The following is a 10,578-nucleotide window of genomic DNA, read 5'->3' as shown; positions in this document are numbered from 1 at the left end:
GGGCTGGGGATTCGAACCCGCCACCTTAGGTGTACGTGGCTGGCGCCTTAGCCGGTTGAGCTATAGGCGCCGAGCCTAGAGACACATTTTTTAATTTTACTTTATCGCCCTGGGTAGAGTGTCATGGTGTCACAGCTCACAGCAACCCAAATTCCTGGGCTTAAGCAATTCTCTTGCCTCAGCCCCATAAACAGCTGGGACTACAGGGGCCTGCCACAATTCCCGGCTATTTTTTGGTTGCAGTTGTCATTGTTTGGCAAGCCCAGGTTGGATTTGAACCTAGCACCTTAGCTGCTTGAGCTACAGGTGCCACCCTACTTGACAATTATTATACTGAAAGATATTTTCATCAACCTAATCTAATTATGATCTTACTGGTCATCTTCGAGTTATCAGTTATACTAGACAACATGAATGACACTTCACAGATATGTAGGTATTGATTCCATTTATACAGGTTAGATTTTCAGATCTATTTCCAAAATTAGAATGAACTACAGTTCTATGTTTCACTATTTTAGGAAAAAAAGATTTGGATACTTACCACATTAGGATTAAATGGTGGTGGAATCTTCTTTTGTACAAGGTCAGTCCAGCTGAGTGATTCAAAAAAAGGATGATTCTGAATTTCAAGCTAGAATATTAAAAAAAGATACATTTTTTTCACTAATGCTGACAAATATATTAAGTATAGTCAGTAAAGAATTTTATGAAGCTGTTACTACTTTGTCCCCCATTAATTCTTTTTAGGCACATGTCCATGTTACTTATGCAGCAAAACGACATAATTTGTGTGGCAAAGTGGTAGAAAGACCACTGAAACAGACCTGAAGAAAAGTTACGTAGAATGACCTACATAAAGTTATATCCTCTTCAAGTCATAGTTTACTGAGAGCTCAAATGGGGTTGACTTATCTGTCCTAAATACTTCCCAGGTTGTTTTAAGGATCAGGGTGAAGTGTGAAAATCACAGCGGCTATGTAAAACAGCCAACTCAAAGTACAAAAAGAAAAGTGTGATGAATAGAATGAAGCACTGACAAAGAATTATTATTACTGGAGTAGAGGAGGTAAAGAAGTGGGGCAGAGGTAAAATTAGGACGATGAGCTCCACTACCAAGAAAAAATATTCCACTCTGGGTTAGTACTATTGAAAATTGGTGCAATATTGATTCTAGCTTTTTTTCCTGCAAGAGGCCACAGGAGTGTAGAAAGTAGGATCCAATCTTATTTGGTGGGTTAAAAAAGACTTCTTAGAGAAAGTGATATCTCACCACAGGTCTGAAAGATGAGTAAGAACAAGCCACATTAAAGAATAAGGGAAAAATGTTCCAGTCAGAATAGACAGATCCTGAGGTAGCAAAAAGGTTGGTTTGGTCAAGAAAATTAAATTAGTCTGATATGGCTATAGTATACAGAAGAACAGGACTGTCACATAAGCTCTGAAGCTCAAAAGCTAAATTGGCTATATCATATCAGGTCTACATGAAGAAAAAAAATTTTTTTTTCAGACAAGAGTTTTATCACCCTTGGTAGAGTGCCATGGTGTCACAAATCACAGTAACCTCAAACTCTAGAGCTCAAGTGATCCTTTTGCCTCAGCCTCCTGAGTAGCTGGGAATACAGAGGACCACCAAAAAGCCCGGGTGTTTTTTAGAGACAGGGTCTCACTGTTGCTCAGGCTGGTCTCGAACTCATGAGCTTAAGCAATCCACCTACCTCAGCCTCCCAGAGTGCTAGGATTACAGGTGTAAGCCACTGGGCCAGGCCAATAATTTTTCTTCTCTTTTTTTTTTTCTTGAGATGGAGTCTCACTCTGTCACCCTGGGTAGAGTGCTGTGGTGTCACAGCTCACTCATAGCAACTTCAAACTCTCATGCTCAAGCAATTCTCTTGTCTTAGCCTCCAGAGTAGCTGGGACGATAGGTGCCCACCACAATGCCCAGATAGTTTTTCTATTGTTAGTAGATATGGGGTCTTATTCTTGCTCAGGCTGGTCTCAAAACTCCTGAGCTCAAGCAATACACCTGCTTCGGCCTCCCAAAGTAGTAGGATTATATGTGTGAGCCACCGTGCCCAGCTACATTAAGAATTTTGGACTTTATTCTAGGGTTATAGGAAGCCATCAAGAAGTTTTAGTATTCTAAATGTCACAACTGTTTTTTTAAAGACCACTTTGGCTATAGGGGAAATTGGAGAATCAAGATCAGATAAAGGAAATATAGCTATTGTGTGGTCAAACTAAAGACAACAAAGGGTAGGAAAAGATAGTAGCAGTAGGACTAGGAAGAAATGTGGAGATATGGGGAAGATTTAGGAAGCAAATGCAACAGGATCCAGCCATTTGTTAAGCATGGAAGTATGACAGAGAGAGGAATAAAGGACGCCTCTCGTATTTCTGATCTGAATTACTGTAAGGACAGTGATGTCCTCTACCATGAAAGGAAGCAGGCTCAGCACCCATAGCTCAGTGGGTTAGGGCACTGGCCACATACACCAGGGCTGGCAGGTTCAAACCAAGCTGGGGCCTGCTTAAACAACAACAACTACAACAAAAAAATAGCCAAGCATTGTGGCGGGCACCTGTAGTCCAGCTACTTGGGAGGCTGAGGCAAGAGAATTGCTTAAGCCCAAGAGTTGGAAGTTGCTGTGCATTGTGACACCATGACACTCTACCGGAGGCAACAAAGTAAGACTCTGTCTCAACAAAACAAAACATACAAGGAAGCACAGGAGGATACTACCTCCTTTAGGTAGCCCCAAACCCCCAACAAAAAGCTTACTTAATAGCTGGTTAGTCTTTGTTATTAATTATTTCATGGAAATGCTAATGTTATTAGCAAAAAAAGACACCAAAAACTTTAGGTAGTTAAAAACATAACACCACATAGTTTTTTTTTTTTTTTTTGTAGAGACAGAGTCTTATTTTATCGCCCTCGGCAGAGTGGGTAGAGTACTATGGTGTCACACAGTTCACAGCAACTTCCAACTCCTGGGCTTAGGCAATTCTCTTGCTTCAACCTCCCCAGTAGCTGGGACTACAGGTGCCTGCCACAAAGCCCGGCCATTGTTTTGTTGCAGTTTGGCCAGGGCCAGGTTTGAACCCGCCACCCTTGGTATATGGGGCCAGGGCCTTACCCACTGAGCCACAGGTGCTGCCCCACATAGCATTTTTTTAAAAGAAGGGAGGAGGAGGGGAACTTGGAATAAAAAATAAAATAAAATAAATAATAGGGTATGACAGCTGGATGTAGGGGATGAGGAGATGATCAAATTGTAAGGATCAAATGAAAGAATCAAGTGAGGGTGCTTTAAATACTGTATAGTTTTATATAAACACAGGTATAAAACTGTGGGGTAAGTATGCTTTTATCCCATGGTGCTATTCTCCAATAGTTATGTTCATTCTTAATACTACATAAAATAAAGAGGTATGTCCAAATTTTAAATAAGCTTAAATAAAGTTGGAACTGGGAAACATGTTACATACAAAGTCTTCTTTGGCACCGAGTCGATTTTGCCTGTCTTTTTCTAGAAGTTCCTCCAGAATGGACCAGGCTGTGAGGCTCACTCCTGGCCTCAAATTTAGGGGTTTGTGAAGGATATTGTCATACATTTCAGCAACATCTCGGCAATAAAAAGGAGGCTGGGGAAAAAAAAAAGTAAAATAAACTTGGAGGTAATTGAATTATGCCAAAATGGGGTTATAATAGTTGGATCTGGCTTTGATCTGAAAGGAGGATTGTCCAGAGGTGGACGTCTGAAGAAATGCCTGGGCCTCTGGAATTGGGTAGAGACCTGCAGTGTGCTGATCTGTGTCATCCAATGCAAGGAGATCCTAAAACCCAGCACATCACCATGCTCAGGGCTAATCTGTTCAATAGCATCCTGTAGACAGCTGTTAAACTGTATATAACTTCTAATAGTACCTGTTTTGGAGAAAACCACCAACCTCATTACAGGCAAATGATAGAACCACTGGAAACAGAGATTTAAGATAGATTAAATAATTTCTTGAGACTTGGGAACAAACTCACTAAAACAAAAAGATTTCTAGTAGAGATAGAGCCGAATGCTTCTGCCTAAGTATTTATGACAGTGATAGCTTTATAGATGTATGTCACAGGATAAAAAATGCTAGTATCAGAGACCTGGGGTACACCTTCAACATGACCATTAGCCAGTTAACCACTGAATCAAAAAGTTTAAATAAAAATAAGTTTTAAAGTTAAGAGAGTTTTATAGGTTTATCAACTTTCCTTTTTTTATAGGAAAGAAAAAACTTTTGTATTTTAAAATAGAACTTTATGGCTCGGCACCTGTGGCTCAAGCGGCTAAGGCGCCAGCCACATACACCTAAGGTGGCGGGTTCAAATCCCCAGCCCGGCCCGCCAAACAACAATGATGGCTGCAACCAAAAAATGGCCAGGCGTTGTGGCGGGCGCCTGTGGTCCCAGCTACTTGGGAGGCGGAGGCAGGAGACTTGCTTGAGCCCAGGAGTTGGAGGTTGCTGTGAGCTGTGATGCCATGGCACTCTACCCAGGGGGATAGTTTGAGGCTCCATCTCAAAAAAAAAAAAAAAAAAATAGAACTTTATTTTTAAAGCATCAATAAAAGTCTTATTAAGTATGTTTTAAATGTTCCCTTTTAAAGGAATGCATTTAATGATTTAAAATCAACTGCATTTTATAGACAATATTTTATATTTTCTCTAAAAAATTCAAAGGATTCTGAAATATCAAGATGGTAAATAATTAGTGCTTGAAGAAAGCAAGATACAAAGTCATTTTCTTCATGTCCTGAATTTTACTGAAATCTCCACAATTTTCAGGAAAAGCAAACACACACTCTAACTCAGGTCTGAGGTGATGGGGGCATTTAGCACTGGTGGTGGTAGCAGCTTTAGGAATTAGCAGGTAGATTCCAGCATGAGGCTGCTGAACACTTACAGGACGACCACAAGAGAAATCTGGAAACTACTCCAAATATTTCCAAAAGCCTAAAGAAAACCCTATCTTTACTCTATAAAGATATGTAAGCTAACTATATAAAATGCATAAATCGTTGGCTCTGGGTTGGAACAATATCACCTCAATGTAGTAAAACAACCTTACTCATATTTATCTGAGCTCTGGCTGGCCTTATGTGTCTTGAACTAATAAAAACTGGGGAAATTAACTATGTACTAAATATCCTTTTTCCTGAATAAAATCTTTAGGACATGATGTTTTCAGGGAAGAAAATACAAGGTACTCTCCAGTGGTAGAAAAAATCTGTAAGAAAAAAGTAAAAAACAAAGTAAAAAACAAAAATGAAAAGACATTATCTTCTGAAATAATGTGTTGTGTTTTTTTTTTTTAAGACAAGAGGGTCTTGCTCCGCTGTCCCAGCTAGAATGCAGTGGCCTCATCATAACTCACTGCAACCTCAAACTCCTGAGTTCTTGCCTCAGCTGGGACTACAGGCACCCACCACACCTGGATAATTTTTCTATTTTCTGTAGAGACGGGGTCTTGCTCTGGCTCACGCTAATCTGGAACTCCTGACTTCACCAAGTCTTCCACCTCAGCCTCCCAGAGTGCTAGGCCTATAATGTCTTGATAAATACAAAAGACTTTTCCTTACCATCTTTTGGAAATTAGAATAATGTTAGGGTAAACTGAATAAAAGTAGATAATTTTAATATTGCAACTAGGCATCTAGTTCTAAAAATGCTAGTGGGATGTGAATACTTGAATGATTAGCATGATGGAGAAATAATCATATTAATTCAAAAAATTCCTAACAGAATGAAAAGCTTTTCTTTCTCTGCATATTCTTATTATGGTTTTGGATTGATTTAACCTGGCTATTACTGTTCTGTTAGTGTTGTCTAAGTGTACATCAGATTATTAAGGAAAAGAGGAGAGAACCAAATCAATGATAATCAATAATAATAAAGTATAGAAATACATACCAATCCATACAGCATTTCATACAGAACAGCACCAAGACACCACCAATCTACAGTATTATCATAAGGCTGTTTTCTGATTACTTCAGGTGCAAGGTACTGTAGAAAAGAATAAAATATTAGGGGAACTCAACATAAAATTTTAAAATAATTGAGAAATTTAGCAAATTGTAGGTGTTATCACACTTAAAACATATTATCTAGAAAAGGGTTGGAAGTTCTGTATTCTCCACTGGTTCAGGCAGTGCCAACTGGGACGCTTTTCAAAATACATGTATTAGTGTACTTCTCTGAAACTGTGAAACAGTTAATACAAATATTAAAAGGACAGGAAATGTAAAATCTATAATACTGCATATGTAAAGTAGGTATCTGGAGGAAAGTCTTTCATAAGATTATTATTATTTTTGTTTTTTGGAGACAGAGTCTCAAGCTGTCACCCTGTGTAGATTGCCATGACATCCCTACTCACAGCAACCTCAAACTATTAGGCTTAAGCAATTATCTTGCCTCAGTCTCCTAAGTAGCTGGGACTACAGGCACCCACCACAATGTTTAGCTATTTTTGCTGTTGTTGCAGTTGTCACTGTTGTTTAGCTGGCCCAGGCAGGGTTCAAACCCTCCAGCCTTAGTACATGTGGCTGGTGCTGTAACCACTATGCTATGGGAGCTGAGCCAAGATTAATTCATTTTAGAAGTTCATCTGATCATTATTCATAATGTTTTCCCTTGGAAAAAAAATTCATGTAGCAATTATAATAATTTTTTTTTTCCTTTTCAGTGAAAGAAAAAAGAATGAATTATATTCTTTTCTAATATATTACTTAGAAAAGTGTGAGTTGTTAGACGGCTATTTACATTGTAATTTGTAAAAAATTTAATCACAATTTCACAAATATAATAAAATAGTGAACTTGAATTTTACATTCGAAAATATTTTATCTCTTCCCATGTGAAATATATGTAAGGAAATAGTTTCCTCATAACCTTTTTTGTGATCCAAAGAAATAGGAACATATATAAAAAGGATATAATAATTTCTGGTCACATTTATATTTAGATGACCAAAAACACTTATGGTTTCCTTTCTAAAAACTATAAGAATTAAGAAAAGTTTTGAGGCCAGGTGTGGTGGTTCATGCCTGTGATCCTCACACTCTAGGAGACTGAGGTGGGAGGACTAGTTGAGGCTAGGAGTTTGAGAACATCCTGAGCAAGGGCAAGACCCCGTCTCTACAAAAAATAGAAAAGTTAAGAGGGGCGTAGTAGTATGTAATTATAGTCCCAGCTACTCAGGAGGCTGAGACAGGAGGATCATTTGAGCCCAGAAGTTCAAGGTTGCAATGAGCTATGATGATGCCACCATTGCACTCTAGCCCAACAGACAGAGCAAGCCCCTATCTTGAGGGGGGGAAAAAAAAAGAATCAACCTAAATGCCCATCAACTGACGAGTGGATAAAGAAAATGGGATATATATGTGACACACACACATACATACACCATGAAGTACCACAGAATGGTAAGAAAGAATGAAATAGTATCTTTTGCAAAAACGTGGATGGAAATACTTAGGCCATTATCCTAAGTATCTCAGGAGTAGAAAAATAAATGCTGCACATTCTCACTTGTAAATGGGAGATAAACTGTAGCTACACAAGGACATAGCGTGGCATAATACTATGGTCCCCAAACCCTGGGCTGCACACCAGTACTTGCTGGTCTAAGGCCTATTAGGAACTGGGCCTAGCACTGGTGCCTGAGCTCTACCTTCTGCCTGCCCCACGCCCTCCCCTCTAAGTGGAAACACTGTCTTCCATGAAACTGGTCGCCAGTGCCAAAAAGGTTGGGGACCCCTAGTATAATGGAAACTGGAGACTCAAAAAGGAGGAAGGTGGCAGGGGGTGAGGGATGAAAAATTACCTATGGGATACAATATACTATTCGGGTGATGGGTACACTAAAAGCCCAGATTTCACCACTATACAACATATACATGTAATGGAATTCAAGTTGTACTCTTTAAAACTATTTTTAAAAAGGAAAAAAAAAGAACAATTAACTATAAAATGAATATACATACACAAAAAGGTTTCTTCATGGGCAGCACCTGTGGCTCAAAGGGATAGGGCACCAGCCCCATATGCTGGAGGTGGAGGGTTCAAACCCAGCCCCAGCCAAAAACAAACAAACAAACAAAAAAAATGTTTCTTCATGTATAAACCAAAATAGAAACAGTTACAGATATATCCAAGAGCTATGATTAGAGGGAAATAAGGAAAAAATACCTTTCAAGATAAATAACTGTTACTCATAGATACTTTACATTAAGTTTCTGCTCTCAATTCAAAGGTTCATGAGAGCTAATTCATTGTATGTTTTCAGTATTGTACTTGCAAGTACTCCATTATAATACTGAAATGTTACATGGCATCTAAGATCACTACAAATACAGTGAAATTAGGACAATTTAAAACTAAACGTGTGAAGTGAGAATAAGGCTTTTAAATGAATTGTAAGGATTACTGTCACAAAAAGATATGTTTTTCACTAACAAACAATATTAGAGAATGCGATGTTGTGGTTAATGAGTTCTTTTTTTTTTTGAGACAGAGTCTCACTATGTCACCCTTGGTAGAGTGCCATGGCATCACAGCTCACAGCAACCTCCACCTCTTGGGCTGAAGCAATTTTCTTGCCTCAGCCTCCCAAGTAGCTGGGACTACAGGTACCCACCACAATGCCCAGCTATTTTTTGTTGCAGTTGTTATTGTTGTTTAGCTGACCTGGCCGGGTTCGAACCTGCCACCCTTGGTATACTTGGTTGGTGCTGTAACCACTGTGCTACAGGCAGCAAGCCAGGTTAATGAGGTCTGATTCACTTTTCTTCCCACATTCAATGCTTTATTTAATTCTGTTAAATAATTTTATTATAAAATATTACAACCGGATAGAAAAACAGAATAGAAACCAATAAAGTTATAATCCAGGCTCAGCGCCTGTGGCTCAAGCGGCTAAGGCGCTAGCCACATACACCTAAGGTGGTGGGTTCGAATCCAGCCCAGACCCGCCAAACAACAATTGGTCCCAGCTACTTGGGAGGCTGAGGTAGGAGACTCGCTTGAGCCCAGGAGTTGGAGGTTGCTGTGAGCAGTGAAGCCACGGCACTCTACCTAGGGTGATACCTTGAGGCTCTGTCTCAAAAAAAAAAAAAAAAAAGTTATAATCCAGATATAGGCAATGTTAGTATTTTGCTTTAGCTCATAAAAAACGTTTCACTTTAACACTTTCAAAAATCTACGGATAGGTTCGGCACCTATGGCTCAAGCAGCTAAGGCACCAACCACATACACCTGAGCTGGCGGGTTAGAATCCAGCCCCTGGGCTGCCAAACAACGATGGCTACAACCAAAAAATAGCTGGGTGTTGTGGCAGGCACCTATAATCCTAGCTACTAGGGAGGAAGAGACAGGAGAATCACTTGAACCCAGGAATTAGAGGTTGCTTTGAGCTGTGATGCCACAGCACTCTACCCAGGGTGACAGCTTGAGGCTCTGTCTCAAGAAAAAAAAAAACCCCAAAAAAACTAGAGATAGTCAACATGGATAAGAACCAACCAGTGATTGTCAGACACATCAAATAAAGTTATAAAATCACACAAACCCCCCAGCTTTATTGACATCTTCACATATCACACAATTCACCCATTTAAAGTCTAAAATTCAATGGCTATAAACATACTCACAGAATTACACAACTATAACCATAATCAATTTTAGGACATTTTCATGACTGGTTCGTGATTTTTCTTTTAAAGGTTTAGAAATGTAATTAAATCTTTAAAGAACTCTATGGTAAACTTTTAGCATTAAAAACAAGCATAATTTATCTTTTTTGTGTTATTCAAAAGGGTCTGGTGGTATCTCATAATCATAGTTAAAATACCAACTATTGGCTTGGAGCCCGTAGCTCAGTGGTACCAGCCTCATACACTGGGGCTGGTGGGTTTGAGCCTGGCCCAGTCCTTCTAAACAAAGGTAACAACTACAATAAAAAAAAAAAAAAAAAAAACAGGGCAAGTTGTCCAAGATGGCCGTCCTCATTAACATAACTAAAAAAAAAAAAAAGACTGGTGTTGTGGCCAGTGCCTGTAGTCCCAGCTACTTGGAAGGCTGAGCAAGAGAACTGTTTAAGCCCACGAGTTTGAGGTTGCTGTGAGCTGTGACGCCATATCATTCTACCCAGGGCCACAGCTTGAGACTCTGTCTCAAAATAAACAAACAAACAAATCAGCTATTGATAAACTCTAAATGTATAGAAAGGATGATTATCAGATATTTTTTCCACTTGGTTGGAAGCAGAAACGGCAGTCTTTATTCTACTTATTTCAAATTTATATGCGCAATTTGTGATTCATATTTGCACTTTCTACATGATTATATGAATGACAAATGAGACATATTTCTTACCTCTGGTGTCCCACAAAATGTTGTTGTAGTATCAGAAATAGCAATTCCTTCTTTACAAAGCCCAAAATCTGTTAAGACAACATGTCCCTGACAAATACAGGAGCAATAAGATAAAACAATGGAAGTACATAAATTGACAAATTTTAAAACCTTTTTTAT

At 39.0% G+C, this 10,578-nt stretch overlaps 1 protein-coding gene across 1 annotated transcript in view; it reads right to left on the bottom strand.

The window, feature by feature from the left end:
• Positions 1–10,578, bottom strand: part of LOC100947271 (serine/threonine-protein kinase Sgk3) — a 146,575-nt gene that overhangs the window by 7,546 nt on the left and 128,451 nt on the right. Inside the window, exons 11-14 of the mRNA XM_023517559.1 lie at positions 10,420–10,569; positions 5,956–6,051; positions 3,490–3,645; positions 545–634 (exon numbers count right to left, since the gene is read on the bottom strand). Coding sequence (XP_023373327.1) covers positions 545–634; positions 3,490–3,645; positions 5,956–6,051; positions 10,420–10,569 — 492 coding nt within the window. The remainder of the gene's footprint in view (positions 1–544; positions 635–3,489; positions 3,646–5,955; positions 6,052–10,419; positions 10,570–10,578) is intronic.

The sequence above is a fragment of the Otolemur garnettii genome, unplaced genomic scaffold (genome assembly GCF_000181295.1).
Source record: "Otolemur garnettii isolate 467f Iridium unplaced genomic scaffold, OtoGar3 scaffold00113, whole genome shotgun sequence".
Classification (NCBI taxonomy): domain Eukaryota; kingdom Metazoa; phylum Chordata; class Mammalia; order Primates; family Galagidae; genus Otolemur; species Otolemur garnettii.
Note: the sequence above shows the minus strand (reverse complement) of the source record. Positions and strands in the feature narration are given on the sequence as shown.